This window comes from Balaenoptera ricei, chromosome 13 (genome assembly GCF_028023285.1).
Source record: "Balaenoptera ricei isolate mBalRic1 chromosome 13, mBalRic1.hap2, whole genome shotgun sequence".
NCBI classification, from domain to species: Eukaryota; Metazoa; Chordata; class Mammalia; order Artiodactyla; family Balaenopteridae; genus Balaenoptera; species Balaenoptera ricei.
In genome coordinates, this window is record NC_082651.1 from 5,402,194 (window position 1) to 5,428,356 (window position 26,163).

At 44.3% G+C, this 26,163-nt stretch overlaps 1 protein-coding gene across 3 annotated transcripts in view; it reads right to left on the reverse strand.

Annotated features, from left to right (window-relative positions):
* SLC9A4 (solute carrier family 9 member A4) overlaps positions 1-18,904 on the reverse strand; it is a 60,203-nt gene extending 41,299 nt beyond the window's left edge. For 2 of the 3 annotated variants that reach the window (XM_059942850.1, XM_059942852.1), the window contains exons 1-2: positions 18,129-18,904; positions 12,584-13,047 (exon numbers count right to left, since the gene is read on the reverse strand). In XM_059942850.1, coding sequence (XP_059798833.1) covers positions 12,584-13,047; positions 18,129-18,384 — 720 coding nt within the window. In that variant the 5' untranslated portion in view covers positions 18,385-18,904. The remainder of the gene's footprint in view (positions 1-12,583; positions 13,048-18,128) is intronic. The other variant, XM_059942851.1, reaches the window with a different exon arrangement.
* Between the last annotated feature and the right edge of the window lie 7,259 nt (positions 18,905-26,163).

Consider the following 26,163-nt stretch of genomic DNA (forward strand, 5'->3'; position numbering starts at 1 on the left):
TTCACCATCTGGTGCTAGTACACCTGCAGGACAGGAAAAGTCATTTTAAGGCTGTTTAACCTCCAAACTTTTTAAAGTATAAAAGCAAACATCAGTTGTGACCAGCAGATGTCAATTCACTGAAGACTAGCTCTGTGATTTGCTTCTTCTGAGAGGGTCAGTCTGGCACAGTGGAAATGTTACTGAGTCCAAGTTTGCTCTGCTGGCTGCACGACAGGCTAATAAACTGGAGACGAGGTGCTGGGCAGACCGAGAAGATGGCAGACTAACGTCTCAAAATAACCATCTTTTCGGGATTTGGATGCCAGTTTCTTTTATAGCACAGAGAGGGGGAGGAGATGAGGAAGTAAAGTAAAAAGGCCATGAGATTTGCAAATATCCCCTGGAATGGCCAGCCTCGGGGAGGGGATGTGTTAATTTCTTCTTTCTTGCGGCCATCCACAGGTGGACAGGGTCCGGATGTTTCCCTGAACAAAGGCACTTTGGTTTAACCTTCAGGCAGAGGGGCAGGGTTCCCTGAGGCAGCCCATTATGTATACACAGTATCCTTTCAGTGAACAAAAGCAGCAGAAAGCAAAGGTTAAAGTAAAAGAAACAGAGCCAACATGTAGTCAGATTTGGCTCTTCCCTGTTATAGAAAGAGCAGTTTCTGAGAAAAAGTACTGCTCAGTAATTTTTTTTCATGAATGAATGAATGAATGACGAATGAATAAATGAAAGATTCAAACTCAAGGGAACTCTGGCTCAATCAAACAGGAGTAAACTTTGAAATAAAGTAGTTGGATTTCGCGAGCTCTCCATTTTCTCCCATGCTGCTAGGATAATGCTCACTTACGTGATCCCAGGTGAGCAGGAGGGAACTGGGGCAAACCACAGCCTGGGGACAGAGCCAATGGCTCTGTCTCTGACCCATCACCTGGATGTGATGTGACAGAGCCGGCCCGCAGGACAGGTTCTGCCAGAGACTGTTCGTTTTACATAATCATTGAGGAAGCCACGGGGGAACAGACTAGCTGCTCACATCTCTTCCAAACGGCCAGCTATTGGGACTGCTCACATGACCCTGAGCAGATTTTTTTTCCACACCAAAGCCTGACACACCTGACACACCCTTGAGAACACATGCAGGCGTGCTCTTTGGGGCGGGAGAGTCTCTTGAAAACCACTGAACTAGGAAACTCTCTTGGCTGTCTGGAGTCCCAGGCTTAGAGTTCGCTTTTCTCCCGAGAAGAGTTTCCTTTCCAAATCCATTTCCATAGCTGCTCAACCCTACCTCCTGACAAAGGAAGGACAACTTGGTAACCAGGCAAGGATCCGTTCTTCTTCTTGCCCTTGTGAATTGGAGTTAGTTCTAACCACCCACCAGGGGCTCACAGCGCAGGCTGCTGGAAAACCTACTTGTACCCCTCAGACTTCAATTAGTCTGTTTCTTCAACCAGAAGACAATGAACCAAACCAGTGTTTCTGAAACAGACTTGAGGAATTCCAGTGACCTACGGTTGAAGTGTCCCTCTGCGACCCTGCACTCCCTGAGCGCATCTCTGAATTATTTATACGGGCCCAAGGAGCAGATCTTTCAGGCTTCTGGTTAACAGGAGCCCACAACTGAAACCCCAGGCGCGGGGAGGTAAAGGTGTCTCCCAGTTGGGGAAGCTTAGGAGTGAAATCTGGCTTCTCTGTTGGTGAACGTCTGACCCCCCCGAACATCCTTGTTTGCTGGGGCCAACCCTGGGCTGCCCTCTGCCCTTCATTTCTCCCAGCTCCTCCCACTCCCCCGACCTGGTCCAAGCGCCAACCCAAGCTATTCTGTGCGTTGCATCACACGCACCCCCACGGGCTCCACGGCCAGTACCGTAACTGATGACCAGTGGCAGCTGTGAGCTGAGGAGAAGCTCACCAGGCAGACCTCCAGAGGCTTTGATGAGAGTCGGGCCAGAAGGAAGATGCCTGGGCCCTGGGCTGGGTGGGCGCTTCCCTGTTGGCGCTAGGAGGGTGGTGCGCCTAGTGTCCATCTGGGGTTTGGGCCTGATCCCCGACTCCAGGCCGACAGGCACCAAGCAGATGGTCCATCTTGCGTGGAACCTCCCCTCGAACCCGGGAAGGGCAACGGGACGCTGATTCCTCACCTACTAGGTGCCGGCGTCTGTGTGTCTGATTTCACAGCCTCCTCGAAAACACCCTCTGGGGTCAGACTGAACATTCCCATTTTACACCTGAGGAAGCGGAGGCACAAAAGGATGGAGTCACTTGCTCAAGATCACACTTGTTGGGTTCACGCCTCCCTTGTATATACCCACATTCTTGGCCGGAGGAAACTGTCTACTTGTAAAGGTATCTGCAGCCTCTCTCCTCCTTTCCTAGGAACGTGCAGAAAATGAAGGTAAATAAGGAGATAAAAAGAGGACAAGAAAAACATTGCCCGACACTCCCCCAGAGAGAGTCTGCTCAGGTCTGTGTGCTGCGCTTCTCGCGGAAAAGCTGAGACCGCCAAGTCCAGACAGATGGGGCGTCGCTCAGGCTGTGAGAAAGGCTCTGCGGCTCTCAGGCACTCACGGAGGTGGACTTCTATAAATAACACGCCGACCCTGACACGGGTTCCGACGTGTGTGCTTCTTTCTCACACCATCAAGCAATTAACTCAATTTGACACCATCTACTTGGAGACAGGGTCGGATCCCACAGGTTGAGGGCTCAGCCCCCCAGGACAGCCTCTCCCCCCGCTTCAGATGCCCATCGCAGGTCCAGGTTGTCACCTGGGCTTCTAACCCACCAGCCATAGTTGAGAGGTTCCAACAACCCCACCTTGGGTTCGATTAATTTGCTAGAATGGCTCAGAGAACTCAGAGAAACATTTTACTCACTAGATGACCGGTTTACTACAAAAGGATCAAATGATATCGCTTATATGTGGAATCTAGAAAAAAAGGGTACCAATGAACTTATCTACAAAACAGAAATAGAGTTACAGAGATGTAGAAAACAAATTTATGGTTACCAGGAGTTAAGGGGCGGAGGGATAAATTGGGAGATTGGGATTGACATACACACACCTGTATATAAAATAGACAACTAATAAGGACCTCCTGTATAGCACAGGGAACTCTACTCAATACTCTGTAATGACATATCTGTACGTGTATAACTGATTCACTTTGCTGTACACCTGAAACTAACACAACACTGTAAATCAACTATACTCCAATAAAATTTTTTTTTTAAACATTTTTTCTTTTAAATTAAGAAAAAAAAAAGGAACTGCCAGGTGGGAGAGATGCTTAGGACAAGTTATGGGGCAGGGGCAAGTTATAGGGCAGGGGGGAGGCGCTTCCATCACTCTCCAGGAGCTCCAGCCTCCCCGAATCTCCACCAACCTGGAAATTCTCCAAACCCAATCCTCTAGAGTTTTTATGGAGGCCTCATTACTTGCACTTGGTTGATTAAATCACTGGCCATGGGTGACTGAATTCAATCTCCAGCTCCTTTCCTGGAGGTGGAGATTGGGGGTGGTTTAGGGAGGGAGACTGAAAGCTCCAACTCCTTAATCACAAAGTCCATTCCACTGGCAACCAGCCCCCTTCCTTAGGTTACTTAGGGGCTTTCCAAAATTCGCCTCATTAGCATAACAAAAGGCAGCTCTCTTCACTTAGGAAATTTCAAGGGTTTTAATGAGCTCTGTGCCCTGAATGGGGACAAAGACCAAATATATATTTCTTCTTATAAATCATAATATTAGAAACACTTTGTCCTGAACACTGTGCCAGGCACTGTTTTAAATGCTTACCTGTATCAACTCACTTTAACCCTCAAACAACCTGATCTCCAGTTTACAGAAAGGAAACTGAGGCCCAGAGAGGTTAAGTGGCTCATCTGAAGTCACACAGTTTACTAGTACAGGAGCCAGGACTAGAACTAAGGCATTTGGCCTCACTCTCCATGTTCTTGGGCACAATTTACTGCCTCTTGCACGGGATGTTCCTGGAGCTAGGACTTCTTTGAGGTAGGAAAATATAAACCAGGGAGAATCCTGGAGGAAAATTCACCCTTAAATGAATGTTTTTAAAAATCTTTCCCGGATTAGACGCAGCTTCCTCTGGCAAGCTGTTCCCTGCCAGCTAGCTTGGTTTGAACTCGCCATGGCATCCTCACACCGGCAGGGTCCATGACTGTCCCCCACCACTGAGTGATGGGCAGAGGCGCTCAGCTCATCTTCGCGTGCACAGTGCCCAGGACAGCGTCCACAGACATGGGTCCACGAAGGTGCGGCAAGGAAGGACACTGAGACTCTTCTCTCCCTGCGTGCCTACCCCTGGTTGCATCCCACCTCTAGCCTTTAGTCTCAGGGAGCAATTCCAAAGTTCCGTGATGGGAGCTGGTCAGAGGGAGAGCCCCCTGGTTTGCTCGCAGCTTCCCTGACAAATCCCAATTCAAACGGAGTGACCCTCTTGGGAATCAGAGGAGGAGGGCTGTGGTCACAGCACAGCCTGGGCACAGCCTTTCCTAGTCCCCATCACTCCTTCCATCATTCAGTTATCCCCTCTGTAGGCGGCATCAGCATCTTTGAGGCTCAGAGCTACCTGCTGGGTCCTACGATGATGGCGGGAGGCCTTAGGAGAAAAATCATGAGGGTCGACAAGGAACAAGTCAGCAAAGCTGGGCTGATAAAGGGAGGCAAAGAGGAGATGAGAAGAGGTCAAAGGAATTCTAGAATAAGGGATCAGGAAATTCAGGCTCTAATGCCAGCAATAAGAATGCATAATAAATAGAGGGGCAACTTGAATGAAAGGTATAAGGTCAATGCTAAGAAGCTGTTGTTACTGATTGTGGGCTGCGAAAAGCAGTGGAGGACAACTTTTCACTATATCTTTTGGTTATTGAGCCGCATAGAATAAATTATATTCAATAAATGACTTCTCTGACAGTCCGTGTGTTTATAATAAAAATAACAATGAAGAAACTTAAGCATCTGGAGATCTGGTAATTCACCTGAGAGGCTCAAAGGACCAAGAAGGGTCAGCACAGACATGTGGGCACAGACGTGCCAACTGAAAATTGTTGCTCGCCGGCGGGTTCTACAAGGATGAAACCAACGGCCTCTGCAGTTGCTGACCTGAAACACCCCCTGAAAGGAGTTCAGGGCAGAGATCAGGAATGAGGCTCTCTGTGCTCCAGGTAGGTAGTTTCAGGAGAAGATTTTATGAGCCCAATTTCTTGCATCTTCTCATATCTAGAAAAGCACTAAAATCATTAACGGTGACACCTGCTCTTCGTGACTAGCGGCAACCTTCTGCCAAAGTGTGTGCTTGACTCCACGAACCCCCTTCACCAATATCACATATATATGACCTCCCTTCTGACCTCTTTGGAGCAGTTCGTCCAAGCTCTCTGAGAGGCTATCTCCCAGGCTGTGGTCCACATTTTGCCCCAAACAACTTAACTCACGACTTTCACGTTGTGCAATTTTTTTCAGTTGACAGACATTTGGGGTTGGGGGGTCCTCTGCTCTTAAGCAGTGTATACTGCTTCTTCACAAAATGGGGACAGCAATCCCGCCACAGTAGGTTGTGATAAAGCTCTAAGAAGAAAAAGCAGATAAAATACCTGCCAACGTGACTAGCCCAAGGGTCCTGCACAGAAACGTTATTGCTGTTCCCTCTACCACTCTAGCATCCACCTTATGCCTAGAGAATGGACTAGAGTGGCAGCAAGATGCGAAATGCAGACATCACCAGAGGAAGGAGGGAAAACCAGAGGAAAAGAAAGTGGTGGGGAGAGAGGGAGGGGTGAAGAGAAAGCATGGAGTAGGAGTTAGGAGCAGAGACACTCTGGAGCCAGGATGCCTGGGTTCCGATCTCAGGGGGGGGATGCGGGGACCTCCCAGGTGAGGTGGAGGAGGGGGGATGCGGGGACCTCCAGGTGAGGTGGAGGAGGGGGGATGCGGGGACCTCCAGGTGAGGTGGAGGAGGGGGGATGCGGGGACCTCCCAGGTGAGGTGGAGGAGGGGGGATGCGGGGACCTCCCAGGTGAGGTGGAGGAAGGGGGATGCGGGGACCTCCAGGTGAGGTGGAGGAGGGGGGATGCGGGGACCTCCCAGGTGAGGTGGAGGAGGGGGGATGCGGGGGCCTCCAGGTGAGGTGGAGGAGGGGGGATGCGGGGACCTCCAGGTGAGGTGGAGGAGGGGGGATGCGGGGACCTCCAGGTGAGGTGGAGGAGGGGGGATGCGGGGACCTCCCAGGTGAGGTGGAGGAGGGGGGATGCGGGGACCTCCCAGGTGAGGTGGAGGAGGGGGGATGCGGGGACCTCCAGGTGAGGTGGAGGAGGGGGGATGCGGGGACCTCCCAGGTGAGGTGGAGGAGGGGGGATGCGGGCACCTCCAGGTGAGGTGGAGGAGGGGGGATGCGGGGACCTCCAGGTGAGGTGGAGGAGGGGGGATGCGGGGACCTCCAGGTGAGGTGGAGGAGGGAGGATGCGGGGACCTCCAGGTGAGGTGGAGGAGGGGGGATGCGGGGACCTCCCAGGTGAGGTGGAGGAGGGGGGATGCGGGGGCCTCCAGGTGAGGTGGAGGAAGGGGGATGCGGGGACCTCCAGGTGAGGTGGAGGAGGGGGGATGCGGGGACCTCCAGGTGAGGTGGAGGAAGGGGGAAGCGGGGACCTCCAGGTGAGGTGGAGGAGGGGAGATGTTGGCACCTCTCAGGTGAGGTGGAGGAGGGGGTGATGGGGCAAGATGATAGAAACCTTGGTGGCATCACCTTGTTGCTTACTCAGCAAACTGATGCAGGAAGACCAGGGAGGACTACACATATAAGGACAATCTGCCTACGATGCATGAAGTGCAACAAGTGCCTTGTTTAAAACCAAATGCTTGTTACGAGGGAGTCAACCGCCATGCGTGTCCCCGAGTTGGCGTGATAAAAAATCATAGTCAGCATGCCTGGAGTTCTCACTGCACGCTGAACACTCACTATACTAAAGGCTCAATGGGGATTTTCCAGTGACCCGACGAGCTAAGTAATACCGTCACCCCGATTTTACAGAAATTAGGCACAGAGATGACCAGAATCTTTCCCGGAGCCACATACTGGACTTGGCCAAACAAGCCAGTTCTGTTTCGGAGAAAGAGCCCTGGGTTTCCTACCAACTGGACATGAGCCCAGTCTCCTCATAGGTAACATATTGGTTGTCTCCTGTTCCTCTCAGCTCCATGAGTTGAAAATTCAAAAGGTAAGAATAAAAGAAAAGAGATTGGGAAGAGACAGACGTGGGCACCCATGTCCGGTCTGTCATGGCCAGGCACGATGCCCTTGTGCAATTTATTGTACTCCCTTTGCCTTATTTTCTTCATCTGTGAAATATGACTATTAATTCAGCCTCACAGTAAAATCTAAGGATTTGATAAAATAATAAATGTACAAGTGACCCCATACAGGGCCTGGATATAGTGGCTGCATCTCTCTTACTGCTATGATGCTGGCCACGAGACTTCAACTGGGGATACTAGTTATTATTTGAAAGCTACTGGGGTTTTGTCTCTTCTCCCTTTGCCCACCATTAAGGAAGTTCTCATGATTGGAGTCATAACCTAAAATATTCAGCGAGAGGGAGAAATAAGTGGACAAGAGACCTGGGGGGTCAGGTTCATTGCTCTTTCGACGGTTGCATCTCCTCTGGAGCGTCTCCTCTTTAGTGAGAGGCAGCTGTTTTCGTGGGATAAAGATCTGCAAAGTTGTCACACGTAACCCACTAATCACAGGTCTCTGTCTGGATGACTCAGACCTTCTGCTGAAAGAGCCCGCTTGTGACGGCTGCCCTCGGGAAGGCTCCCTCCTCGATGAAAGGGTGAGTCCAAGGCCCTTGGCTCAGAAGACAACTGCACTGCATTAAATACCAGTTGCTCTCAAACTGCTTTCTAAATCCGGCCCCGAGCTTCTCCAGTTTCACGCAGGGACGCAGAAGTGCCCCAGCACACACTTAATATCACTGTGCTGTGGGTGACCCCAGGGTGACCCCCGGGTGACCCCAGGGTGACCCCGAGTGACGTGTGGGCACCTCCATCCCCACCCCGGAGCCAGCTCTGCAGCAGCTTCACGGCGTGGAGGTCACAGCAGTGCCCTCAAGCAGATACTCTGGTCAGCTGAAAATTACAATTTTATTTGGAAATGATCATGTCAAAAAAAAAGTCCAAGTGGAAACAACTAAACTTTGGGAAAGTCAAATGCAGTTAGCAAAGAAACCCCAGGCCGTGATTGGCTCTAGATGTAAAGTCTAGAGAAAACTCAGGCTGAAGCGAGTCTCAAGTTCAGAGGCAGCACCACAGAGGGAACAGAGCCACATGTTCTCGTGGGTCGTTAACAAAGACTATGTCTTGGCAACAACGTTTGTAGGTTGTATCAAGAAAGAGCTTGGTCTGTGAAAATTAAGTGAGGTGATATTGTCATTGCTAAATTTCCCTAATGACTTAGGAAGGGAAAGTTGCATAATTATCTCAGAACAGGCTGCCAGAAGGTGGCCTTGATGTTGACACAGATGAACACCCTCAATGGCATTGCTTTCGTGCGGTTACAGTCAGCAAGGGACCCCAAAGAACTTGGATATGAGTTAAAATGAGATGCTCTCTGGATAAACTGTGAAACGGAGGCATCGTGGCTCAGAGGGGTGCCTTAGGAGGTGGAATCGGTTCCCAGCCAAGGGGACTTATTCCACTGTAACAAAACCCAAAGTAAGAAAGCACCTGAAGAAAGAATGGGTGGAGACAAATCTAGCCCAGTCCTTTCCCAGACGTAGCATCGTTTTAGATCAAGATATATCAGCTCTCGCCACCTAAAGGCCATGAACAAGTAGTTCCCAAACATCAGCCATCCTCTGAGGTGCTGGTTAAAAATACAGATTCCCAGGCTCTGGTCCCAGAGAGTGGGGGGGTCAGTGGTCCTGGGTTGAGGTTTGGCCATCTGAGGGCTCACCAAGCCCACCTGGGGGATTCTGAGGCACGTGGCTTGAGGGCCACACACTGAGAAATGAGATACGTAAATGGGATAACAGGCTGGAGTTCAGGCTCCCCTGGCAACCGGCAGACAACTTGGCTTTCTGAGATGCTCGCCCAGCAGGGAAGGACAGGCAGGTCTGATGAGTCTAGCATCTCACTCAACAGTTAGAGATTCTCATTATGAATAAATAACCTGGCTTCTGACTTCAAGCGTGGGTCTCCTCCACTTGGTGAATCCACCCCGGATATCTTGGATTATTTTCAAATGCTTTCTCCCCCAGTACTATCCATTTCGGCATAAAGTCCTCACGATAAAATATTGTGTGCCACGATGAACAACAAGGTCCTCCTATTGACATATAGCACAGGGAACGATATTCAATATCCTGGGATAAACCATAATGGAAAAGAATTTAAAAAACAATATATATATATGTGTATTACTAGGTCACTTTGCTGTACAGCAGAAATTAACGCAACGTAAATCAACTGTATTCCAATAAAATAAATAAATTAAAATTTAAAAAAGAAAAAATAAAGAAAATTATGAATAACAACACTAAAAAAATTGTGTGCCAGGTGAATTAAATAATTAATTGTAAAAGGGAGAAAACTTAAAGAACAAAACAAAACATGTGTGCGTGTTCTTTGGTTAGGCACAATCTTGGAAGGCAAAATGTGAAACCCAGGGCAATAAAAGAATACGTTAGTAGGTTTGACTACATACACATTTAAAACTTTTACATGTAGAAGACACATGACTTAAAAAAATTTAAGTGACAGAATGGGAGAAAATATTTGCTTTTTATGTAACATTCAAGTTTAGATAATTTAAAGTTTATCTAAAGCTTAAAGTTTAGATAATTTAATGAGTTTCTACAAGTCAATTAAAAAAGAAATAAAACAGCAACTGGTCTCAAAGAAAAATTGACAAGAAGCAATATTTGCATACAATAATTGGGACGTACTGATAAAAAATTACTCACTGTTTATAGGAAATTCAAATTTAACTGGTATCCTGTATTTTTTTTAAGTCTGGCAACCCTGAAAGGACACGAATTTCCAATTCATAGCGGAAGAAACGCTCATGATCCACAATCTTTGAAAAGATGCTTAATATCATCATGCAGATCATAGCAAACATGTGTCGTCCTTTTTTGCTCATTAGATGGGAAAACATTAAGAAAGCAATGCCCCTTGTTGACAGTGATACAAGGAAATATGCGCTTAATACACCGTGTATGGAGATGCAAGCCCATAAAGATTTCTGGAAAATCTTGGCAGCTGTATACATAAAAACTAAAATTAAGGTTTAATATATTTGGTAAAATGAGAAGGGTCCTGAATGGCTCTACTGCAAGTTCCCCCTGCAATCTGACCCCACGGTAAGGTCCCCCAGCCCAATAACTCTCCTTACCAAGGGACCAGGCACAGTACTTGTATATCCCTGTGTACTGGGGATCAGTTCCCTGACAGCCTGTGGAATTACTCAGAAGACTTTGATGGGCTTCCCTGGTGGTGCAGTGGTTGAGAATCTGCCTGCCAATGCAGGGGACATGGGTTCGAGCCCTGGTCTGGGAAGATTCCATATGCCGCGGAGCAACAAAGCCCGTGTGCCGCAACTACTGAGCCTGCGCTCTAGAGCCCGCAGGTTACAACTACTGAGCCCGCGTGCCACAACTACTGAGGCCCACGCACCTAGAGCCGTGCTCCGCAACAAGAGAAGCCACCGCAATGAGAAGCACGTGCACCGCGACGAAGAGTAGCCCCCGCTCACCACAACTAGAGAAAGCCCGCGCGCAGCAACGAAGACTCAATGCAGCCAAAAATAAATAAATAAAATAAATAAAATTTTAAAAAAGGGATTAAAAAAAAGATTTTGAAGAAGAATAGATACATGTATATACGTAACTGAATCACTTTGCTGTACATCTGAAACTAATACAACATTGTTAATCAAGTAGGCTCCAATATAAAATAAACATTAAAAAAAAGGAGAGCAGGGGACCTCGTCTCATTCATCATCATGGCCACCCAAGCAGTTAGCACTGTGCCCAGAACACAATAGGTACCAAATGAAAGTTTGTTAAATTAAAAAAAATAATAAGCCAATCACATCATCCCCTAGGAACCAGGAGGTACCCCATCCTTCTACTAGTTCCTCCCGCAGTCCCTGAGAGCTCACTCTGTTCCCCAGTGCAGCACCCGTGTGGCCCTACATGGTGTGCGGTGGCCCCCTACCCCGGGCTGTGAGTATAGGTGACAAACACACTTGTCATTAGTCTCATCTGTTTAGCGTTGGTGTCACTCCATAACCTTCTGGTGGGAATCCCTCCTCCATCATTTGAATGAAGAGGAGGTGATTCTAGCAGCATCTCTCAAATTTTTAAGTATACCTACTTTTTAACCCAGAAATTTCACTTCCAAGAATATATCCTATACAAAGACTCACAAGTGCGAAAAGAGATGCACGCAGAAACAAGAATACTTATCGCAACACTGTTTTTTAAAGTGAAAAGTTGACAACCACCTGAATATTCATCCATCAAGGACTGGTTAAATAAATCTTTATAAACGTAATCTATGAAATACTCTGCAACAGTGGAAAAGACCTAGAAAGAAATCCAAGATTTGTTACATCTAAGCAGTACATATGATTTAATGCCATCCACTTTATGTAGAATGATGTATCAATACATCTCTATCTGCGTACGTATATGCATGTGTCCATGATAAAAATGGGGAGGGAAACGCAAACTGGATCCAAGGCGGAGGGAAGAGGGTCAGGCGGAGGCTTTTGTGTTTTATGCTGTATGATTTTGTACTATTTAAGTCTTTTACACTGAAAATGCATTCTAGTATTACTTATGTGACATGGTATAAATGTAAGAATAAGAAAAGTACATCAAAGTTTATATAAAATCACATAGACTAACTCCTGGTGAAGGTTTGCAGTAATGTAAGGAAACTGGGCAATGCAGCAGCCAATCTGGAATATTTCAGCACCTCTAGCCAAAGACATGTCTGGGCCTTAATGCTCTGCGCTGATCTGGCCTGTAAACGCTTCTCGGCCTCTCTCTGGAAGGACTCCTAAGCAAAGCTGCTCTATCACATTCTCCTTGGGAGTCACGCAATTGAGACTGATATACAAGCCAATGCATGTGTGCAAATCCTCCGTCATCTCTCTCCCTACCCCTATCTTTTATTTAACTTCATCATCTAAAACAGAGCTTAAAAAAAAAGCATATAAAGGGAAGGAGGGTGAGGTCCCATTACTAAGAGTAAATAAAAGCACAAGTACTGCTTGTCCTAGTGTGAAAACCCAGAAGAGCCTTTAGCCACGGTTTCTGCTTGCTCAGTGAAACACCGAATTCACTAAAGAATCACACTTCCTCTCTCCTGCTTCTCCTTTAAAGAAGCCAGTGGATGGCAAACAGCGTAGTGAGCAAGCGTGGGCGCCGTGCAGATCCCAAGGGCAGTGGCCAGACCTGGGGCCACACTGCCCTGGCCCATCCCTGTCCTGCTGAGGCCCAGGCCTGCCCGGCCTTCTCCACCCCCCAGGCCCCTTGTCTCCCTGGGGACGGTGGGGGGGGGGGCACATCTCACCACGCTGATGCCGTCATTGAGGAGGGCCTCCCCGAAGATCATCATGTACAGCTGCTCATTCACCCGCGCCTCTTCGAACACGGCCAGCACGGCCACGGGGTCCACGGCCGAGATCAGGCTCCCGAACAGCAGGTTCTGAAGCAGGTTGACGTCGCTCAGGCCAAAGGCCTGGACCTGGCAGATGAGGTAGAGCGAGAGGCCAATGCCGAAGGCATTGATCAGGGCCCCCAGCCCTGCCCACCACAGGATGGAGCCGATGTTCTCGAAGAAGGGCCGGGTGGGCATGAAGTACCCGCCCTCCAGGACGATGGGCGGAAGGAGGTACAGGAAGTAGATGCTCGAATCCATGACCGGAGGCGACTTGTGGTCGGTGCCGAAGATGATGGCGCCCACCAGGGCCCCGACGAGGATGAGCAGGCAGCTCTCAGGCATGAGGCCCGGCAGCCGGTGGTAGACGTGGAAGCCTGCGGAGAGTAGAGAACCACGTTTAGATGTTGGCAGAGAACCCGGCTGTGGCCCCCAGGACACCAGGGGAGGGGTGTGCAAGGGGCCTTGCAAAGCCACGCAGATGGCGGCATCTCCGGGCCCAGCCTCAGCGCCCATCTGTAGCAGCAGCTGCAAGTGCGGCTGCAGCTTGAGGTGACGAAGTGCTTCCCATGCTCAGTGCAGGCTCCCGCATCTTCTCAGCCAGCCGTGCCCTCCTGCTTCCTCCTTCCTGTTTTCCCCATCCCGAGGGATCTGAGCGGTGGAACTCTTCTGCTCTCATGCAAAACCCACCTTTGAAGCTCCTGCAAGAGTCTATCACAGTGACCTAAACCCCAGCTGCTTCCAAACTTACCTTACCTCACTTCCTTCTCTACCACAAACAAATGAATAAAAATGAAAAGTCTTTATTTTGTTTCCTTTATTTAACCAATGACATTGCCACCCAGTCAGCCACTTGAGAGAAAATCAAATCGCATTCTTATGGGGACCCCATCACCTCTGCCCCTTCGTGCAATTGGCAACCTATTTCATCAGTTATGTCTCCCACTGGCTGCCCCGGAAGTCCGTCTCCTCCTATTCACTCCTGCAGCCACTGCCTTCACTGAGGACCTCCCCACTTCTCATCCTACTTACTGCGGTGTCTTCCTGATCTCCTCCCTCTCCCTCCCCGTCCTGGTCTATTCCACATCCTGCTGTCAAATGACTATTCTACACCATGTTAATCTGATTGTTCAATTCCCCACCTAAGACTCTGAAGGCACACAAAGCGTCTCATAGAATTTAAACTGAGAATATTTGTTAAGCATCCCTGTGACAAGAACAACCCACTGTAAGTCCTGTGAGGTGGGGGACCAAACATGTTTTCTACAATTCCAACTATTGATGAAATTTTAGAAACGTTCTTAACAAATAAGAAGATAAAGCCAATATAATGTATAAGTATACAGAGAAGTGTATATTGAATATATCAACAAATATGACAAGAGATCCAGGCACAGCAGGCCACCTGGGGCTCTCCCCGAGTCCGTATCCCACACACTCTGCACTGTCTTCATGCATCTTACATTATAGCCAAGCTCACGCCTTTTCATCCAGGAGGCCTCCTTTCTTGTCTTTATGTATTATTATTGTTGCCGGCATTGTCCTTCCCTCCACCCTATTTTGGTCCTGCTCAATCCTTGAGGTTAAGCTTTTCCCAATCTCTTCCCAAGGAAATAATATGTCCTCCTTTGCATTATTGTAACATTTTATCTGTACCTGTTTAACAACGATCCCTTTCTACCATTTTTGGTCCATGACTTTTCTCCCCTACTAATCTCTAAGCTCCTCAAACTCAGGCAGAATGGCACACATCTTTATATCTCCCCAAAACGCTTAGCAAGATGTCTTGTCCATAACAGCATGTCTAATTGCTAAAAGAATCTTAAGTGTATAAATGAATGAATGAACAGGTCAGGTGTTCATCAGAGAAGTTCTTGCATGGGAAGGAGAAGTTGAACAGGTTTTGGAGAATGAGTGGGACTTATATAGTTGGACAACAGAGGGAAGGCATTTTAGGAGGGGAGAACTCCAGGAGAAAGAGGGGAGAGACAGGGATGGCCCAGCCAGATATTTTTGACATTCACTGAGGAGATTCCTCTGGCCAGAGCAAATTTTAATGGGGAAGAGTACTGATATTTTTTAAAAAATTTTATTGGAGTATAGTTGCTTTACGATGTTGTGTTAGTTTCTGCTGTACAGCGAAGTGAATCAGCTATACGTATACATATATCCCCTTTTTTGGATTTCCTTCCCATTTAGGTCACCACAGAGCACTGAGTAGAGTTCTCTGTGCTATACAGTAGGTTCTCATTAGTTATCTATTTTACACATAATAACAATAGTGTATATATGTCAATCCCAATCTCCCAATTCCTCCCATCCCCTCTTCCCCCTTGGTATCCGTACGTTTTTTCTCTATGTCTCTGTCTCTATTTCTGTTTTGTAAATAAGATCATCTATACCAATTTTTTCAGATTCCACATATATGCATTAATATATGATATTTGTTTTTCTCTTTCTGACTTACTTCGCTCTGTATGAGAGATTCTAGGTCCATCCAAGTCTCTACAAATGACCCGATTTCATTCCTTTTTATGGCTGAGTAATATTGCATTGCATATATGTACCACATCTTCTTTATCCATTCCTCTGTTGATGGACATTTAGGTTGTTTCCATGTCCTGGCTATTAGAAGTGTACTGATTTTGAGCCAAGCAATGGAGGGCCTGAAATTCAAGGCTAAGGAGGTAGGCTCCCTCCCATAGGCCTTGGGGCCATGGAATGTCTCCTTAGGAAGTTTTAGGTTCAGCCATCCAAAGAACACGTGGGTTTCCCTGACCACAGCTTTGAACTTCTCCATCCACCATCAGCAGGCAGGTTAATACAATGGAGTATCAAGAGACATTATTCCAAACCACTCAGCCCACTGGCTTCAAGACCAGCTTAAGGCCTCCTTCTAAAGTCCTGCTCTCTCCATTTCCTAATAACAGCTTCCTTCTTCTCCTCTCTCCTCTTCCTTCTTCAGTTAGTTCTTATTTTAACCACACTTAACTTTTTAAATATGTAAAGTAGGCGGAAGAGCCCATAGTGTGATTTTCTCAGGCCCTGTGTCTCCCCAGTCTGGTCCTGCTTCCAGGGATCTAGTTTCCTGAAATGGATCCAATGTCACCTGCCTGAATCCAAGTTGCATCTACACAGTGATAGCAGGAAGAGGGTTTAACCTGTAAGCAGGGCCCTTTAAGGGAAATGCTACATGAATTTCACATTTCAAAATTCTTCTCCCCTTCCATAATGGACAATAGAGTCAGTCACTTTGAGGTTCTAGTTCCCTGGCCTGAAACTTAAAAGGCCACGAAGTCCAGCCTGAAAGTCAAAGATGGCCCTGTCGGAGCACCTATAAGGCAGTGCTAGATTCACCCATCTTCCCCCTTGAGGCTGGGGACCACAATCATTCCTACACCTTGCCTGGGTGCTCAATAAATGTGTCTTGATAGAATGACGGAATAAAAGAATACTAGCAATTATTAACTATATTTTGATTCAAGATTTATAATATAGAATCTAAAAAAAGCTATACGGTTTCCTTAAGTGTTAAAGTTTTATGTCATTATTATTATTTTTTTGCCCCAGGTGAACAAGCTACCATATATAAAGCTACAAGACCAGTACTTGGATCACAGTATATATTCAGTAAATTTGATCCTCTTTTCATGTACAATATAAAAATAATCTGAATTCTTAAAGACCAGCAAATATGAAATTGTGCTTGAATAAGCATGATCCAACTGATAACCTACTTCAGTTATTTTCTTTTTCTAAAGTATGTTGAGTTGCATCCACATGAATATCAAGAAGATTTAAACAGCAATTCTATGAACAATAGCGTCCTTACAGGACTCTGAACTTGTAGACGTAGTCTGGGCACACACAACACCTCTAAAGGACAATCTGTATATTATGCTAATATAAAACATATACTTTGAGCCTTGAGAGGTTCACTGATATAGAATAGAAGCCTCTTTCCATTAGAAAATTCTTATTTGTACCAAAAAGAGATCTCAGAAATAATTTCACAGATGAATGAACTGAGATGAAGAAAAACAGAGCTAGTCAGTGGAATCAGCGAGTTTCCTGATTCCAGGCCAACTTCACCCATTACTGTGAAAAGGAAGGGAGTGGGCGGAGTCAGAATCTCTGGCATTTTGACAAAGGAAAACTCAAGATCACATAAGACCAACTTGAACATTCTCAGTATCCACGTGTTTTCATGAAAGGTGTTAGACCCCTAGTTCTGAACTGAGAATATCATCCCTTTGGAAACCCATTTTTACTTGAGCCCTTCTCAGAAATAATGTGCAACCCTCTGTGTCATTTAGTCATTTGATAAACTGCACAAGAGCTCTTCAAACTAAGAATTTCATTCTATCTTCACATCTTATGAGCTCAAAATGAACGGCAGTTATGACGGGCACCTAATGAATATGCCAGCACCCCCCAACATCCATGGGCAGGGAGTTAGATGAAAAGACAGAGCCCAGCATCCTGATGCCAAGGAGTTAACTGCCCGATTTCACGGCTCACCCCATATTTCACAGCTGTTCCAGAGGAAACATATAAACAAGCACTAACGTGATTCATAGGGTCTATTTCAATGAGGCAATCTTATCTACTCAAATAACAAAGTTCATAACTAAAGCAAAGGAGACATTATGCTTGACAATTGAGATATTCGTATCAGTTTTCCACTCTGGAATAAGCTGTTTCTAAGGAGACAAGGGGGTGAATTTGGAGATTAAATGGTCACAGAGTGGAAACCATCACTTTGGTTTGGGCACAAAGAATCCTGGTTAGAATTTCATCTATTAACTTGAATCCACTTTATGTCACAGAGGAAACCAGGGGTGCTCTACTGGCTCCATTCGACTCAGGTGTAAACAAAGATTTTACCGACAGATACCATCTCTGTTCCACCATATCCCCATATCCCATCACTGAGTGATAGGAGTTGCTTCGGGTTGCCTTGTTTCTTGCTTTCTGTCAATTTGCAAGGAGCACATGCCACTTTTAAAGAATAAACAATGGGCATCGTTGATGAAGCCCATGGTTCCATGGCCAAGAACGAAAGAAGCACATTTTACAGAAGAATCATTATATGGTTCCTGAAATTTCCAATGGGTGTCATTCCAAGCTCGACATACTTTACTCTGTATTTCTTAAAGCATAGAACCCGAGATTTTTATATGCCAAATAATGTCACATGGCTGTCACCCTGAAAGGAGAGGAAATCAAAACAACCGAAAGCCCAAAAGTAGGCTCTTAAATTTCAAAACACAACCTGAAGTATTAAATGGCTTGACAAAAATCAGTTATGACTTTCCCTTGACTCAGGAATAGAATTTTTTATGTAATAGCACCAAGAGTTAAAATCCAGTTAATTCACCATCTACAAGGCATTTGCACACACCTTATCTCACGTGGAAAACAACTCCCCAAACCAGGAAGATGTTTGGGACCTTACCTATTTTTGCAAGGGATGCTAGGAGTATCCAGAGGGTGACCTCGTAAGGAATTTGCACATAATTATAATCCAGTGCGAAAACAGATACCGTCTCAGCTGGCTCAGAGCCGGCAGCAGCAAACCGAACATTAAGCTCATGCTGGGCAGAGGAATTTGTGGATTCACTCAAATCAGAAGATGCTCCACCACACCTGAGGGCCACTAGCAAGAACAACCAATTCCAAGGACCGAAAGGCACAAGCATCTGAAAACCCATGCTGCGGGCTTCTCTTACTGTGTGTGCCCTTGGGTGCCGCACTTCTGAAGTGAGGAGGGTTTCCAGAGAGCGGCAACATCCACCTGGGTCACAGGTGAAATACGCACAGTCCGTGGGTCATTCCGGGAAGAGTCCGAGCACGTCATCGAGTTCTGAGTATAGATATTTTCAAATCACCTTTAAAGTATTTGTGTTCAGGCAACTCAGCCTCTGGCCCCAATGCATCTAGTCATTCAATAGAGTTGAGAAAGCCCAGGGAACTACCTGTGCGACCTTCATCCGATCGTGATTTGAAGAGCAATTTGTGAAGCAAAAATACTTCTTCAAAGCTGTTTCCTCACCTCACTGCACACTGGTTTCACTTTGTGAGTGAAAATTAAAAAAGGGCACCTCGGTGCTCATTCCAGATGTCACTAGAGCCCTTCTAACCAGGAAGAGAATCCTTCCCTCTTTTCCAGATCCTAGGAAAGGAGCTACCTGTTCTGCACCCGCTCTTTCTCTCCTCCCCCTGCTAGCTCACTTGTTTTGAAGGGCCGAGGCTGCAGGTAGCTCTTGAACTACACTTAATTATTTGCTCAGATTTGACTTTTGTAATGAAATGCTTTCCCTGAGTTCTCTGGGGGTTGCGCTGCTGACACCTAGTGGGCGACCACAATACTACACCTTAGCCGGTTCAAGGATGAATGACCGTGTAATTCTCATCCAAACCAGGGCACTTCTGAAAGTACAGGAGACCTATTAATAATCATACCAGACCACAGGTGGAAACCAGAACAGTGCTGGAAAACTGTGTCATGTGGTCACTGTAAAAGAGGAAGGAGGAGGAGGAGGCAGCATAGAATATGTCTGGACAGTAATTCAAAACACGAAGCTCTAACGCTCCATAAACTTTACACAGTATTAAAAAAAAGAACAAGCAGAGGGACAAGCTCCATGAAATACCTCTTAAAACCAGTTTTGAAAAATTCTGTGGCACATCCAAACTTTTCATTTTAGAGAATCGTGTTATTACGGCCTATTTGTTCAAAAGAAGCAGTATAACAGACTGTTTATGGAAGAATTTTGAGATGAATGCCATGAATCTATTCCTATTTCCTCTACATCTGGCCAGATGACTGTAGCCAAGTCACTTATCTTTCAAAGCGTCCTTGTCTAAAAAGAGGGAACGGAATAATATATATCTCATCGAGTGGCTAGGATCATTAAATGAGATAAAGCAAGTAAAGTATCTGGCATGTAACTGATGCTTAATAAATGTTAGTTTTTATTATTAATCACATCTATTATTCTATCTGAGGATAAGAATTCTGTTGCAGTGATGAACAATGCTCAACAGAGAATGAGAATTATTATTCATAATCCATAGACTATCTCAACACCTATTCCATATCAAACTGCAGGATGATTTGCATCTTTTTTCATCATTCATATTAGTGCTTGTAGATGGTTCCCACTTCAGCCCCACACTCAGCGAAGATCACTGGAAAATTGAGGTGGAAAATGTTGAGGAAAGCCAGCTTCTAGATGTAACTTCTTAGTAAGGCAATAGAATGAAAAGCTCACATTTGGATTTTTTTTCTTCTCTTTCCTTCACAGTTTGCCTCTAAAATTGACCAGATCCAGTCACTAAAATGAGACTATCAGGTGAACCACAAGATGATGGCTATATTGGGTCAATTTTTTTTTTCCAGAAAAGTTTACATGAATAGCCTTGTAATGGACAACTTCTTTATAATAGATATTTTATCTTTTTATTTGAATTTTATTTTATGTTTCTTCTAAAAAGAAATGAGAGAGAGAGAGAGAGTTTCCCATGGTGCTCTGTGGAAAGACAAAAACTAAGCATCAGGAAGCCTCTGTCCTCAGACATTAATTATATGACTGACTTTGAGAAAGTCACTTTACCTGTTTAAGCCTCAATTTTTTCATCTCTACAATGAAGATGCTATACCAGGTATCCTTTTCCTGCTCTAAATTTCTGAATCTTTGTGAATACATGACAACATGTTTTAATCAATTGATAGCTGATGGTGTCAGAGAAGTGATGCCAATATAGGGAGGGTAATAGAAGAAAAACTAGAATTCTGTGACATCCTGCTATCTTCTTCCAGGATGAGGTTTTCTCATCAACCTGGTCAACTCTTGGTATCACTTCCACCCATGCAGTAGTACTTTCACACAGCTGCCTGAATATTCTTTCTAAAGTGCCTTCTTAATCCAGGTTCCCTACAAAACAGTGTAAGACAAAGATTACATGAATTCTGTAAACCAAAGGCAGCAAGAGTAAGAAAAAAAGGGAAGCAAGGGAAAAGCACTTTCAGAATGACAGCATGAGAGCCCTAGATGCTCTCCCTAGTGGAAAAACCATCACTGGTGAGAATTGTTAAAAATTAAAAAAACCAAAAATCAAAAACAACCATTCAGTCTCTGGAAATGGTACTGAGAGCATACAGCAATTGAAGACAATCTTCTAAGTATTGGTAAAACCTGCAAGAGTCTGTGTCCTGGACTGTTTCCTTCTCCTACTTCCCAGCTCAGTGTGAGGAAAACTCTACTCTGGGTGGGCACAGCCAAGAGGATGGGGCTCCCTTGTAACCCCAGCTCCCTGTCCAGGGCTACAGTTTCTACCCAGAAAATCAGGCTGTCAGTATTTGTCATCAACCCCCCTTCCCCGCCCCAAGCAATGTGTTGCACAAGCTCTATTGCAGGCAAATATGACTGAGAGATCTCCTCTTCTAGAAGCCCCTACTCACAGGCTTGCAATTCTACCCCAGGCATGGCAGGCCAAGAATAATGGGCCCCAAACCCTCTCACCCTGGCTTCCTCATAGGGCTGAGTTTCTGTGCAAAGGGAGACAAGCCAAGAAGAGTAGGAGCTACTGCCCCTGTTCAGCACCCCATTCATAAAGCAGGGGTGTCTCTCTAAAAGAAGCAGGTTGTTGTTCCTGTATCCCTTTTCAGAGCAGTGGAATAGAGGTTCTGTTAAAGTGGGAGGCAGCCCATAGAACAGAGAACTCCATAAGTATCACTAAGGGAACTTGCTTCATTTGGAACAGAGTGTAGGGAAGTTCAAGCCTAAGGGAACTGTCAAAAACAATGGACATTTAGATAGTGAGCAAGTAGGAAGAGCTGGTTTCTCCATGATATCTATACACGAAAGGGGAGACCAGTTAGCAGTTTAAAAGAAGAACTATGGAAAGAAATGGCTGTGAAGAGCCATTGTGGGGTCAGAGAAGTGTCAAAGACTGGCCTCAAAGTTTACTCCTGTGAAAATTACCCTGCACTTTAACTGAATCAGACTGTGGAGCAATTTCTGACCCAAGGCATGTAGAAAACAGTAGATCATTCGGCTAGCAATTACTGGGTGTGGAATGGTATCAACAGAGACAGCAGACCAGATAGAAGCTTAACTGGGAGATCAGTGAGAGTAAAAGAGAACCCTGGTTTCACTGTCATCCTGGGTGAGAGAGGAAGAGGTCAAGGGGATTATGAGAATGCCCAAGGCTCTACTGGCTGAGGGCAACATTAAAGTCTGCGTAGGGAAATAGACTTTACTGAAATAGTTCATCCAAGTTGCTAAACAAATAAATAAGCAGATAATCAAACAACAACAAAACCTGGAGGTAGGGGAGGGGGAGAATCAGTATCAAGAATTACTACAAAGTTATTTAAAATGTCCAGTTTTTAACAACAATAATAAAAATGAGACTCTATGCAGTCTACAGAAGATACAGTTTTAGATTCAAAGGTTCAAGTAGATTGAATGTAAAAGGATTAAAAATGGTACACCATACAAGCAATATGGTAAGAGAGCCAGAGTGGCTATACAAATAACAGACAAAATAAACGTGAAGATTGAAAAAAATGTTACTAGAGATAAAGAGGGGCGTTTTATAAAAATAAAAAGGTCAATTCATCAAGAGGATATAGCAATTATAAACTTAACCTATATCAAGTGGGATTAATCCCAGGAATGCAAGTTGTTTTAACATACAAATGTCATTTAATATAATACATCATATCAATAAAGGACAAAACCACATGACCATCTCAGTAGACTAGGCAAAGGCATTTGACAAAATCTAACACTGATTTTAAGAATACTCAACAAACTATGAATAAAAGGGAACTTCCTCAATATGATAAAGGGCATCTATAAAAAATCTGCAGCCAACATCATTCTTAATAATGAAGACTAAATGAATTCCTCATAAGATCAGAAACCAGATAAGAATGTCCAATCTTGTCACTTCTGTTCAACATTCTAGTAGAGGTTCTAGCCAGGGCAATGGATAAATGAAGGATGTCAAAATGGGAAGGGGAAAAGTAAAACTATCTTCATTTACATATGACATGACCTCTTATATAGAAAATCCTAAATAATTGACTAAAATACTGTTAAATCTAATAAATAAGTTAAGCAAATTTGCAAGATATGACACATACAAAACTAAATTGTATTTTACAGTAAAATGAACAAAATGAAAAAAAATTGAAAAGGCAATGCCATTTACAATAACATCAAAAACTAAAATTATTAAGAATACTCTCAATAAAAGAGATGTAAAACTTGTATTCTGAAAAACAAAGTGTTGGAAGCAGTCAAAGAAGATTTAAATGTAAAAGTCTTCCTTATCTGTGGAAGATATATTCCACGACCCCCACTGGATGCCTGAAACAGCTGATGGTACCTAACCCTATATATGCTGTGTTTTTATCCTTACATTCCTACTTATGATAAAGTTAAATTATAAATTAGGCACAGTAAGAGATTAACAACAATAACTAATAATAAAATAGAACAATTATAACAATATAATGTAATAAATGTTATGTGAATGTGGTATTTCTCAAAATATCTTATTGTACAAATTTAATGCCTTTTTCCGTCTTAACTAAGCACTTTTACAGTTTGAGGTGTGACAGCAAAACTAGGACAAATTTCTTTTTCCTTCTTCACAATTTCACAGATAGAAGATTCATTTTTACTGTAGGTCTTAGCCAGCTCAGTATATGATTTTTTTTCCCCCTTTCTTATTAAGTTGAGAACTTTCACCTTTTCACCTAAAGCAAGAACTTTATGGCTTCTCTTTAACATATCTGAATTGCCAGCATCACTATTCTTGTGCTTTGGAGTCATTGTTAAGTAAAATAAGGGTTACCTGAGCACAATCACTGTATGCAATACCCGGACGATCAAGCCGATAACCTAGACACGGCTACTTAGTGACCAACAGCAGGATATATATACTGGAAAAAAGGATGATTCACTTCCTGAGCTGGATGGAGCAGGACAACTCAAGATTTCCTCACGCTACTTACAACAGTGCTCAATTTAAAATTATGAATTGTTTATTTCTGGAATTTTCCATTTAATATTTTTGGACCAAGGTTGACCAAGGGTAACAAAAGCCACAGAAAGGAAAACCACAGATAAGGAGGGAAAGACATCCTTGTTCATGGATCAAAAGACAATATTGTTAAGATGGCAATACTCCCCAAAATGATCTACAGATTCAACACAATCTCTATCAAAATCCTAGGTGTCTTTTTTTCTATTTTAGAAATTGACAAACTGGTCCTGAGATTCGTATGGGATGTGCCTATAAGAGCCAAAAAAATATTGAAACAAGAAAACAAAGTTGGAAGATTCATACTTCCCAATTTCAAAAACTTGCTACAAACAAAGCTACAGTAATTAGAATAATGTGGTACTTTCATCAGAAAGTACATATAGATAAATAGAACAGAATTGAGAAAGCAGAAATAAACCCTCATATTTATGGTCAATTGATTTCTGACAAGTGTTCTAAGGCAATTAATTTGATAGGTTTAAAAAAATGACTTTTTCAACAAATGGCGCTGGAAAACTTGAATATGCACATATAAAAGAATAAAGATGTACTCCTTTTTACTACCATACACAAAAAATAATTTAAAATGGATCACAGGCTAAATGTAAGAGCTATACCCTAAAATTCATAGGAAAAAACCAGGAGTAAATTTTGATGATCTTGGATTAGACAACACTTTCTTACATACACACCAAAACCCATAACCAACAAAAGAAAAAAGTAGATAAATTGGACTTCATCAAAATTTAAAAAACCTAAAAAACAAAAAACACTATACTACCAAGGGAGTGAAAAAAGACAACTGACAGAATGGGAAAAAAATACTTTCAAATGACGTATTTGGTAAGAGACTTGTATTCTGAATCTATTAATAACTCTTACAATTCAATAATAAAAAGATAAATAATCCAATTTAAAAATGGACAAAGGATCTGAAAAGACATCTCTCAAAAAAAGATATACAAATGACCAATAAGCACATGAAAAAAAGCTCAACGTCATTAGTCATAAGGGAGATACATACAGAAATACACACAAATCAAAACCACAATGAGATATCGTTCACATTCACTAGAATACTGGGCAAAATAAGCCAACCAACCAACCAAACAAACAGAAAACAGGTAATAACCAATGTTGTCAGTGCTGGCAAGGATCAAGGATGCGGTGGAAATAAGTGCTATTGGAAATCTAAAATGGTGCCGTTTGGCTGTTTCTCAAATATTAAACACGGAGTTACCGTATGACCCAACAATTCCACTCATAAATATATACCCAAGAAAAATGAAAACATATATCCAATCAAAAACTTGTACATGAATATTTTTAGCAGCATCATTCACAACAGCCAAATAGTGGAAACAACCCAAATGCCTATCAAATGTTGAATGGATAAGTAAAATGTGGAATATCTCTGCAATGGAATGAAGTGCTGATATACGCTACTACCATGTGGATGATTTTGAAAAAATTATGATAAATGAAAGAAGCCAGTCACAAAAGACCATAAGACTCTTTTAATATGACATGTCCAAGACAGGCAAATCTGCAGAGACAGAAAGTAGATTAGCTGTTGCCTAGGGCTGAGGTGAGGGAAGTGGAGGAGGGGGATGGAGAGCGACTGTTCATGGCTGTGAAGTTTTCTTTGGGCTGATAAAATATTCTAAACTTGTGGTGATGCTTCCCCAGCTCTGCAAGTATACTGAAAACTATTTGAATTGTACACCTGAAATGGGTGCATGGTATAGACTGTGAACTATATCTCAATAAATCTCCCTTAAAAAACTAGGAAGTGGGACAGGGAAGGGGGTTCATTTGTTATTACTCAGCAGCCATAACTTCACAAGAAAATGCAATTGGTGCCTTGGTCACATGGGGCATCTTCCAGAAAGCCCTGTGGAATCACCATGCTTCAGAAAGTTCTACAGGAGATGCAGAAGAAGAAAAAGGATTTATCTGGAGGGTCCTTTCGATCTCCCATCTCTTAATGGTCCCCCTTTGTCCCACAGGGCATTAACTCCATATATTCCGGATGTGTTTACGGAGTACCTGTGGAAGCCTGATCGTACACCGTGAAATGGGGGGGCTTCACATCGGCCTGGAAGCAGGAGGAAGAGCCATAGCCTCCTTGGGTCCAGCCGGGCTAAGACCATGGAGGGCTTGATCCTGCAGGAGCCATTGATACGGCCCACCCCACATATACATACAATACTGCAGCCCAAAGGGTCAGAACCGGAGGATGAGCTGCAGGTCTTGCATGAAGCAACATGATGCTACTCGTCACTGGTCATGAAAGGTGACCTCAAAGCACGTGGAGAAATCCTGGGCATTCTAACTCCCTAAGACTACCGTCCATCTATTGGGTGAGAAGCCAGTGTTCCAACAATAGCTACTGGTGCACTGGCTCAAAGGCATCTGCCCCAGAA